An 11,197-nucleotide genomic window follows, 5' to 3' on the forward strand; every position below is an offset into this window, starting at 1 on the left:
AAAACTTATGAGCTTTGACGAACAAATTTCACATGTTAGATTTTTAATTTGACCTACCATACATAAATATATAAATATATATATATATATATATATATATATATATATATTATATTTAATCGCAAAGAGAACAAAACCAATACATGAATACTACGATGAATCGGTTAATTCATTTTGACGAATAACGATATAACTTGACCCATTCGTTATAAAGTGCATAAATCTGTCATGGGGAAAAAATAGCATTACAAGAATCAAGCGTTTGAATAATCATTATCTCGTAAATCATAACATCATTATTATATTTTTTTTAGATAAAATATTATATTTTATATAAACATATTATCAATTAAATTTAAGTGAACAATATCATATTTATATTCAAAAAAAATTCCATATGTGAATGTAATATTGTTATATTCATACGATATTAGATTAAAAATACCAAATACATAAAATAAAAAACTGGCGAAAAAATATAAATGTATATCCTGGTAAGTCTTTTCCTCTACTCTCAACATACATGTATTTGTAAACCTTCTCAATTATCATTTACACCAATATAAATAATTCAATACAATGGAGTCTTTTTTCCCGTATGTTATCTGAATATACATAATTCATACATTGTACATTAAATAGAAAGAGTAAATACACATAATGCTTTTAATCACACAATCAATTACGGAGAATGTGAAAAGTGGCAACTTTTGGAGTGGTTCAGTTAAGTTATAAATTACACATTCCACACTTCAAGAAACCAAAAGTTTTCCATAGCATCTGCACGTGGTTTCACATATCACCTACATATTATTATTTGCTTATCTAAATTACAACAATAAGATGGAAAAATTTAAACACACGTCACTCAAAGAACTCAAGCTAAACAACAGTGCAATTGCTGTTAAGGTTCTTATTCTTCGACAAGGATCCGAAATCACAACCAAACAAGGAAAGGTGATCCGAAAAATGATTCTCGTCGATGAAGAGGTTCATACTTTGATTTGCTACTGTTGCTTTACAATTTCACATTTTCACTTGTGATTTACATTGGTTTTTCCTCATTGTGTTACGTTATGTCTCATTCTGAATTATCTCATTATACTCTAACAGTAATCTGCATAATATTTATTTACTTCACTCTACGGTATTTTTGTAGGGGACATTTATTCATGGGCTGATATTCTCGAATGTTATAAAGCAATTTCAAGGAATAATGGAGACAGATAAATCTTATATTATCTATAATGCGTTTGTTAAGGTCATCAACTCGAATTACGAAAATGTTCACTCAAGTTTTGAACTCTTATTCCAACGAGGTACCGTCGTTACAGAGCTACCAGAAAAACTAGCAATACAGCAACTGCACTTGGCTTTCAGGCGATTTACTGAAATAACACCTCAACTAAGCGATAAAGAAAATCAACGTAAGCAATTATACGTATATTATTCTTACTTTTCATAGCTTTAAAATAATTTATCCTTGTGAAAATCACCTTTTGCCTACAGATGTAATAGGTGTGCTGAAAAAGGTCAAGCAACTGATTGTTTTTACAAAACCAGAAGGTATCATGGTATACAAAAGAGACATTGTTTTATTGGATACGACGTAAGCACAATTATATTATTTGTGTATGTAAAAACCTTTTGCGATCAAGCTAAGTATGTTTTCAATGCTAGGCTAACATCCATTAATATTAATCTATGGGACGACCTTGCTTTGAATGAGGCACAAATGATGAAGCATATGGAATCGAAGAACCCAATAATCATTTTTACCAACCTGAGGATGCAAGAATACAACAGTAAAATTCATTATGTTAATTGTTTATTTGTTTGTTATGAACAAACCCAATCAATTTTCCCATCTAATATCAAACAGGAGTATATCAGTTGAAATCAACGCAAACTACATCTGTTTTTTTCAACCCTCCATGCACCCAGACAGATGCTGCAAACTCATGGTAAATTACAACTTCTCTATATCAACTATCATGGATCTGATAACTCATCAAAAAAAATAAATTTCTTCTCATTTTAACAGTTTCAAATTTGGCGTTTAAATCTCCGCATTAACATTAATATATGTGTCAAAAGATATTAATCATCATTTTTGTCTATCACCAATAATTATGAATTTAATTTTCTCGTATATTCAGACTACTCCATCTCTTTTTCCTAAAAAAATCTATTACTTGTTTTCAAACAAATATTAATCAACAGGTTGGACGCAGAAGAGAGGCGAGAAAAACTATGTACTATTTGGATGAAGAAAATGTTTGTTGACTCTAGGTGTGTAACAATTGACGAAGTGATTAAAAAGGAGGCAACTTTAATAGAGGTTTGAATATTTATTTCTACACGTCTTATTGAATTTAGTCTGCTTATTCCAGTTGTAGAGAACTCATATTTATTAATCGGTGTTAATGATCATCCTTAAATAAAACAAAAAACATTACAATTTCAAATTATCATTAATGATCGAACTTTTTTTCAAATATAGAATGCATATTACTATTTGCAAGGAACTATCAAGGAGATTGAGAATGGTTCTTTGCCATACTACGAAGCTTGTGATCATTGTCTCAAAGCGGGTACAAAAATGTCAAGTGGCCTTGCGTGTCTAAATTGCTTAAAATTACAAGTCCAGATAGTTCCCGGGTAATACTATGTATTCAAATTTTTACATCTGCCATATATTTATTTATCTAACATTGATATTGAACACTACAAATTCAATCTTCCAGGTATAGATTATCATTTTTGTTGGATGATGGAACAAATATTGTTAGGATTACAATCTTTGAAGAAGTTGTTGAGGCATTAATTGGATATCCTCTTGAAGACTACATAAAGATTCATAATCAAGTAAAAACAAAATATTACAATTTATTTCATATAGGTAATAATTCTTATCATCACAATAAATCTAAACATTTTTGTTTCTTATTGCCTTCAGCTTGCCCCTGATACCACAATTACAAATCTCGTTGATGCATTGCTGAATGAAAACTACAAAGTCTTGTTTAAATTAAATCACTTCATCGACAAACGTGGTCCTATATGTTCTATAGAAGCTGAAGGTGTTGACAAAATCGATGACACTTTGAACAGAGAAAGGAAGATCAGCAAACGGAAATTGACGAAGAAAAGTAAGCAAGAATCTCGATCTATCATCATAGAAGACAAGAAGGGAACAAATGCATCATCAATAAAACTCGCCAAATCCACCAAAGGAAATAAGAAGCAAATAGAGATCAACGACGATGAACCATTGAGAGATTATACAAAAAAGATAAGATCGCAAGCTACGTCAAATTCAAGGGATTTGCTAGGAAAATTTCAAATCAAACAAGAAAAATAGGAAAAATAACTTTTGGAGCATTACATATGTATGCAAATTATATGGAGGATACCAATCAAGCCATTTGCAAATTATATTGAGCATATCAATCAAGCCATTTGTAAGAGCCTCTTTCAACTTTTGTTGCTTAAAAAAACATAATTGCTCATAATCCAACGTTCCTAATATATTACATGAAATTTCATTATCATTAAGAAAAAAGTTAATATTACTCAAACTCGGAAAATACACATATTTATGTATACTCCTTTCAAATAAATCACCGACAATTACATTTCACGTGCAACGCACGTGCACCATCCTAGTATATATATATATATGTAGGAAAGATACCATCATCATCTACACTATACTTTTACCATATTACAATACTTGAGATATGCTTTAGGTGAACTATATATTTACTAAAATAGATTTTTATCATTTTTAAAATTAATTACACAATGACCCTAAAATAGTAATTATAGGTATCTTTTGCACTATAATATAGTATATAGAAGTATAGATATTAAACATAACAAAAAATTACAATTTATGGCAAATGCCAAATTTTTATTTCAATAGTAAATCCAAATCCAATCTTTAAATATATTGATGAATATTTAATTTTCACATTACTTGGTTGTCGTTAAATTACAAACTAGCTCTATACGACCATCAACCTCATCATATATTATCTTCTGTTTGTGATGAATGTATTTCGATTTGAACTCGTCGATACGACACATGTAGGCGATCTTTCAAGAGTGTAACCAAATCAATGAAATATTTGTCCCTAATACAAGTTTAGATAAGAAGAGAAGAGAGTGGATCACCCAAAAAAAAGTTAAAAACAGTGGGAAAAAAACTATTGCACTCTGTTTGAATGGACCAATTCCATTACAAAGATTTCTTCTGTGACCTCTCTTCAAGACAAAAAATAGGAGATGGTCTGATATTGAAATAAGTAGCGAAAGCAAGGTAAACGCAAGACAAACCTACATAGACTTTAAACAAAAGGAGGGAATAAAAGGTGAGGTAAGTGAAGATACCGGTAACACTGAGTACCACTGCACAATTGGCCATGCATCCGAGTGTTGAAAGTTCATCTTCGGTCCCTTGATTAGGAAAATGGCCATTAACTACGAAATCAGTGAGCAGTTGATCTTTGAGTTGAAACGCATCCATCAACCAGGAAGTGATCTCTGATTCCGAAGAGGGTATTTCGTCTTGAGGGATACGTCGGAGGTGTATGTGTACTTCGGAAGGGTCGACACCAAACACATTATCCAAGAAAGTAGGACAGTTGTTCTTATACGCGATAGTAATGTCATAAACTGCAAAATTTTGTGGTACAATGATGTATGATCTTATGAAGCAACAAACATGGAAAGAGCATGTTTACGGGTCAACTGAATTTTTCGCACTTCTTTAGAGAAATCGTGTGTGTTATTAGGGAACCGGGGTGGTGTATGACTTGATGATTGTCGTTTTATTGAAAATTAAAGTCGTCGTGCAACTCAAAAAAAAATTTAAACCATAGAAGAATTTAAATGACACATTTCGATATTCTATCAAGGGGCAATTGTTTAGCTATATTTCACTATCGGTATCTGAGTTAAGGACAAAACTTTAACTCCCGTGAGTTTCAAGTTGGTGCCAATATTGTTAGAGAGAATGTTGTGTGTTGTTATATGATTTAAAATATTTGAATTGGTTACTGCTTTTCGTAAACAGCAAGTCTTGATACTAGGGAAACAACCATCACTTTGTGAGAGTTCGACAAACTAGTAAGAAATAGCTTGCACCAGAATATTAGATCAAATTTGTTGCAATGCTTTGTGTAGGCAACCACACTGAAAAGGCCACGATATGTGAAAACTTGCACTAATAGAGATGTAAGACATTTATGTTTTAATATGTGAATCCCTACTTGGCCTGCTACGCACGGACATGGGTTTATTTCAATATTTAACTCATTGATTGGCGGTAGTGAGATGGAGGACCTCCTATACTGCTACAATATCAAATCAGCACATTATCTAAACCTTAACTAGAAATACTCGAACAAATCAATACTTTCAGTACATTTTTTTTTGTTTCACCTCAGGTTTGACCTGCTTATAGAAGACATTCACAAGGTCCGAATGAATATGTTGGGATTTTAATGGCTGTTGCGTGTTTGCAACAGCCAACACGTGCTGGCGATAATTAGTAAGTGTCTGAGAAAAATTTAGGCTGCCTTAACCACTTGCGACAATAAGCTTTTTAAATTACCAATTACAATGACAAAGAAGGGGGCAGTCAGTACCTGCATCTAGAGAATCCCTCAAGATCTCCAAGCAAGTGTGCAGACCTCTTGTCTTTGGTAGCAACACATTTTTCAGAATTGGTAATCCGTTCTCCTTAGCGAACTTTTGACTTTTTCTGCATTTCTCATCGCTGTGTCAAAAATGCAAGGTGAATGTTATATAGCCGGGATCCAAAAGTTTTCAAGAAAATATACAAAGAGATGGTGTCTGAAGATTGACAAACAATTCATTTTCGCAGAACACAAAAAGATTGTAGTAAAGGGGGTGGCTTCGAATAAATGTGATGAATATACTTTGAAAATTTAGAAAGACGGAAGGATTGATGAGGTTTTACGTAAAATCGGTTCCTTCAGGAAAGACAGCAAGCCAGAGTGGATCCTGTCGATTGGTAAATGTAGAAAGCATTCGGCGCATCACCTGTTCATCAACCTCCCACTTTCTCTCCACTGGAATGAACTCAAAAACGTGAAATCCCCAGCCAAAGATTGGCAGTTTCATCAAACTGCTTTTGAGAACATATCTTATGTAGCCCAAGCACCCTTTCCGCAGAGCTAGATCCCACAGATACATCCAGTCTACCTCAGTTCTGTGGTTGGCTATAATCAAAACATTCTTCTCTAACGGAGCTTTCTCACCCGAAAAGATTACTTTAACCTTGTTTATCTTTTCAAATAAGAATGGCCAAAGGCCAAGCCAAAGACCAAAGAGGAAGGTTACTAATTTCCTACTGTAATGTACACTAAATAGCCGTGTGAATACAGCGGCCGGGGGCACGAAATAAACTAAGAACATAAACGCAGTTGAAATGTAAACTGCTAAACATAGAAGACCCCTAAAGATCCTAAAAGGGGTCAATGGGAAATGCTTTAATCCTTTGTCGGAATTGAGGGACTTGCTAATTTCCATCGTTGTCGGGTGAATCTTTAACCTTCGGCCACCACACCAGCAAAAACAAAAGATGCACCCTACAGACTATTTTTTCACCTTAAGTTTCTAGGAGAACAAAGAACTGGTCAAAACCCAAACAGAAGTTCACACATCGTGGAGCTTGTACCTGCCATTAGTGACAAAAATAAAGAGAGTATAAATGGCCGAATCATAATCATTATAATATTAATAACATCAAAATCAGGTTGACATTTAATGATATGATTATAATAGGAGCAATCGGACAAACTTGCTGGGACCGTTCATTTAACAATGAACACTGAAAATTCAACAGTTCAACAAACACAGCATTTAATGTTGGAACAGCGCATAAAGATTATAGTTAAATGTAACCACTTTAAAAATCACATAAAATGTAAAATATCTGGCAAGAAATGTTAAATTATTACGCGTGGGTTTCACCTCGTGTCAGAAGTATAAGAGGAGAAGCATGCAAAACAAAAACAAAAATCCAAAAACAAAAAAAGAAAAAAGAAGAAGATTGCAATGAGTGCATCTGTGAGACGCTTGACATGGAGTAGTTGAAGAGAGAGTGGGGGTCGGGCTTTTATGAAACGGGGAAGGAAAACGATGATACAAGGAAGTTGTGGACGAGCTGTGTATTTTGTCTTTGGATGGAAAGCAATATTGTCGGCCAAACACAACAAGATTTAAATGAACTTAATAGTCTTTCACCTAAAAATTTGGTAAGAGTTACCCACACAAATCTATTAAATTTACAAGAAAATTACCTTGAAGAATTAGATCCATGAAATAGAAAATTGAAAATAAAAAAATGAAAATTGCCCCTAAATCATCAGAAGCTCTGATTCAATCGAGAAAATTTATCAATAAGAACTCAACTTGATACTCTTGAGAGATTAGACCGGATGATAAAAAAAAATGTCATAAAAAAATCATGGATATACCTGTTTTCATCAACCAAACTGGAGTTCGGTAAGGCTATTTGATATGATCGAGCAACTTTTATATCAAAATAATTTTTTTTTTCTTATTTAGCTCTAGCTACTGCTGCTTAAGAAGAAGAAAATCCAATGCAAGATTATGCAGCAAAAGAGTGGCCTATATCCCAAAATTGTAGATCTGCTGCTTCTAAATTTTAGATCCTAAAGAAGATTAGACTTCTTTAACGACTCAAAATTCTGAAGGGAAAATTTGCAAAACTCCAAATGTTTGGGTGTCATTAGTCTTAACTCTTAACCAAGCCTTCGAAAATTAGGCTGTCCAGTGGAACATTGATCAAACTAATGCCACCAAGAACTCCACCACGACATTCTGGCTGCAGCGGAACCAGGACATGGCGACGCAAAGCTCTCACGGGGTTGATGGAACGTACTACCACCAGATTTAAAATTAGTCTTCCATATTACTACAATCTCACCAAACATTGGAAGGGAATGGTTTAAAGTTCTATACTTCATTGAAAGCATGGTTCGCCGGAACGGTTGCGGTGTTTAGAACGGCAACTACCGTTCCAATTCCAATGTTATGTCATACTAAAAAATAAAATATATGAAGTTATTACAAATTAATATATCAATATAAAACCATTTTACAATAATAGCACAATAAGAAATACACACTAAAAATTATAACATACCAAAGCTAATACCATGAAGAGTGACGCGGAGGAGCGAAATCATTGTTATATTCTTCATCAGTATGTCGTAGATTAAATTGATTTCGAACATTTGGATATTGACGTGATTGTCCATAAGGATATTGATTAGATTGAGATGACGAAAGATCATTAGAATGGGATGACTGATTTTGTACTAGTGTTTCGTCACGACGATTATAATATCCGAATCTACGATACACAGTAGAACTATCAACTGTATTTGAAGATCTATACTCGGGACCATGACGTCCAACACCACCTCATATAGATGATGAAAATTCATTGTATCTATCACCAATATATTGAGACGACCCATAATCAAATCCATGATATCTAATTCCATGTCTACCTAATGTTGAAAAATCAAATGATCTATCAAAAAAATTTATATTTTCTCAAACCCACCGTTCCGTTCCACCCCACCGTTCCCTCACCGTTATAACGTTGAAGAACGGCGCTACAAAGCATTCACCGATTTGCCGTGGAACTTTGGAACGCCAATGGCCGTTCCCGTTCCGAGACGGGCGTTCCGGCGAACCATGCTTGAAAGGGTTCTCATTTTACAAAAACCGATATCCGCTAATTTACGGTTTTAATCTAATAATTTGTATTTTTTTCGATTTTAGCCCTTTTATCATAGTACTGAGTGTGAACGAGAAACGATGATGTGTCACAAAAAATTGCAAAAGAGAATGTCACGCCAACATTTCGACAAAAAAAGACTAAATTGAAAATAAAAAAATTTGTGTTATTGAATTGAAACTATGAATTGATGAATAACATGATCAAAAAATAAAAAATATGGAAATTATCTAACCAAAAATATAATTTTTCTATTTGCAACAGACCATAATAGTGAATGTCAGCGACTACCCACATTTCCGGTACCAAACTAGAAAGCAAGTACTCCTTTTCATATCACACATACTTTAAATTTCCCACAGTAAACTTATTACCCATATTAAGAAATGTAAGCATCACAGCGAATTCCATTTTACTCTTATTTTGCAAGTAGATAGAATCTTACCCACAAAGAGAGCATCCAAATAATCAAGTAGCAGACACAATTCTGTAAACATCTATGATTTTGCTAATTTTCCCACCTGTTCACTTCATATTAGAACACAGCTTCTTTCTTGAAAACAGAGGAAAAGAACACTCGAAAATCTTTAGCGTATTTGCTGCAGTCAAGTTTTATCTTGACATCTAACCAAAGACATTTCATGGGTGTTTGAAAATTTAACCATTTTGAACAGTATTCGACTGAAACGTGAAGTTGAACAGATTTGATCATGTGGCAGAAAAAGCACAGATAGAGAGGAATCCTTCTCTTTTTTTGCAAACAGAACTCTCTCTATTGTATTGAACCAATTGATTTTGGGAATGATTTGAAACTTCCAGTTCAAATGGCCTTAGGCATTGGCTACACTTGGAATCCATTGCACCAAAATCCAAAATAAAATGGATTCAAATTCAAGATTGATTGTATAGCATAATTTGATTCGAGGGAAAAAATCGAAATTTGGGTTTTGAACAATATCAATATCGCTGCATTATCCATCATAATCGTAATTGATCCCTAGTTAAAATCACTCACACGACTAAAATGGATCTCAAATCAAGATTCCAAAATCACTCAATCCAAAAATTCGATGCATAACAGGGTAAAAAGTTTTAACAGACTCCTCATTTCTCAACCATAGTCATCACAAGTCCAGAAACTAAACTCGGGTATGCCCACAGTCGGCAACAAATCTCAAAAAATTTCTTATCAAAATATGGAATAAACAACAACAAATCCAAATCCAAATCCAAATCCAAAACAAATGAAATTTAATAAACATCAATACATTTCGTACCTTATATTACTACTACTACTTCATTAACACAGTCAAAGCAGACGAGAATTCAATCTAATTCCATCAAAATTCAAAATTTAAAATAAAAACAACTCCAACTAAATCAACTACAAATTCGGTCAAAAAATAGAGGGAGATTTTACCTATTTTTCCGTCAAATCCAAGCGAGAGAGCCGAGTTTGGATGGATCGGAGTTTGAATTCCGAATGATTATTTAAACAAACCAATGAAATTTTGACCAATGGAACATTGTATTTATAATATTGTTTTGGGAAGTTGGACTATGTGATGTGTATAGATATCCGCTACTGTGTTATCTTGTAAACAACCAACTACATTCATAACATAATTACTATTAAATAATAATTATATATATATATATATATATATTGTTTCATCTAAAGATCATAAATGAGAGATGTCAATTATATTAGACACTTGACATTATTTCCTCACTTAATTTTACTTATAAATATCATCTTTCCATTGGAAAAAAGGATAAAAATTAGTACATGGAAATTCAGTAAAAAAGAAAGAGTAAATGGGAGAGAAAATGCCAAAAAATGAGAAAAATAATTGAAAATTAGTAAACTTTGTCAAAAAATTCTAGAAATTTTATTAAACTTCCTATCACGCCCAAAAACATGTTGGTGCAAGGGATTGCTTAAAAAAACATAAACCGAAAACATCTACGAAAGTATACATCTAGGAATAATCTTTTTAGATTGCATGTTCATGCACTTGAAATTCTTGTTTAACCTTTAGTTAGGTTTCAGTTATAACTGAGATATTGACCCTGGTGTCGAGTAGAATCCATGCATGACAGTAAATTGGTCGGAAAGTCATTGGAAGCGCTTATTTTCCTGCAACAAAAGCTAGCCATCCAGTTTAAAAATTCATATTCTGTGCAAATTATGTGGCTTTTCTCGGAAATCTTTGTATACAAAAGTTGTAGATATTGATGAATATAGTCTGTCCGAAAAATATCAATTGCGCGTGGCGTCGGAATCATCGTAACGCGCCGCCCCGATGACCGGAATTTTCGTGTCCGAAGGTTTCTTCACTTTTTCTAGACTATAATTTCAAATTTCAAAGCTTTCGGACTAGTCTCGGA

The 11,197-nt window shown here is 33.3% G+C and overlaps 1 protein-coding gene across 2 annotated transcripts; it reads right to left on the minus strand.

The window, feature by feature from the left end:
• Positions 1 to 4,163: 4,163 nt before the first annotated feature.
• On the minus strand, positions 4,164 to 10,383 carry LOC142520685 (putative 1-acyl-sn-glycerol-3-phosphate acyltransferase 4). 2 transcript variants are annotated; one of them, XM_075623777.1, is made up of 5 exons: positions 10,227 to 10,356; positions 10,084 to 10,137; positions 5,990 to 6,709; positions 5,655 to 5,785; positions 4,164 to 4,680 (listed from the first exon to the last, which is right to left on the minus strand). In XM_075623777.1, the coding sequence occupies exons 3-5, from the start codon at positions 6,559 to 6,561 to the stop codon at positions 4,244 to 4,246; spliced, it is 1,140 nt and encodes a 379-aa protein (XP_075479892.1). In that variant the 5' UTR covers positions 6,562 to 6,709; positions 10,084 to 10,137; positions 10,227 to 10,356; the 3' UTR covers positions 4,164 to 4,243. The 2 variants fall into 2 exon arrangements, with proteins under 2 accessions (XP_075479892.1, XP_075479891.1); XM_075623776.1 differs by lacking the exon at positions 10,084 to 10,137 and having other exon boundaries at positions 10,227 to 10,383.
• Between the last annotated feature and the right edge of the window lie 814 nt (positions 10,384 to 11,197).

This window comes from Primulina tabacum, chromosome 12, assembly GCF_025594145.1.
Source record: "Primulina tabacum isolate GXHZ01 chromosome 12, ASM2559414v2, whole genome shotgun sequence".
Taxonomy (NCBI): Eukaryota; Viridiplantae; Streptophyta; class Magnoliopsida; order Lamiales; family Gesneriaceae; genus Primulina; species Primulina tabacum.

Excerpts from the sequence above, each read along its gene's own strand:
- LOC142520685 (XM_075623776.1), bottom strand. The coding sequence starts at position 6,561 with ATGGAAATTAGCAAGTCCCTCAATTCCGACAAAGGATTAAAGCATTTC. Across the intron at positions 5,786-5,989 it reads CCTGAAGGAACCGATTTTAC|CGATGAGAAATGCAGAAAAA; the intron begins GTAAAACCTCAT and ends TTTTTGACACAG. Across the intron at positions 4,681-5,654 it reads GAGGGATTCTCTAGATGCAG|TTTATGACATTACTATCGCG; the intron begins GTACTGACTGCC and ends AAAATTTTGCAG.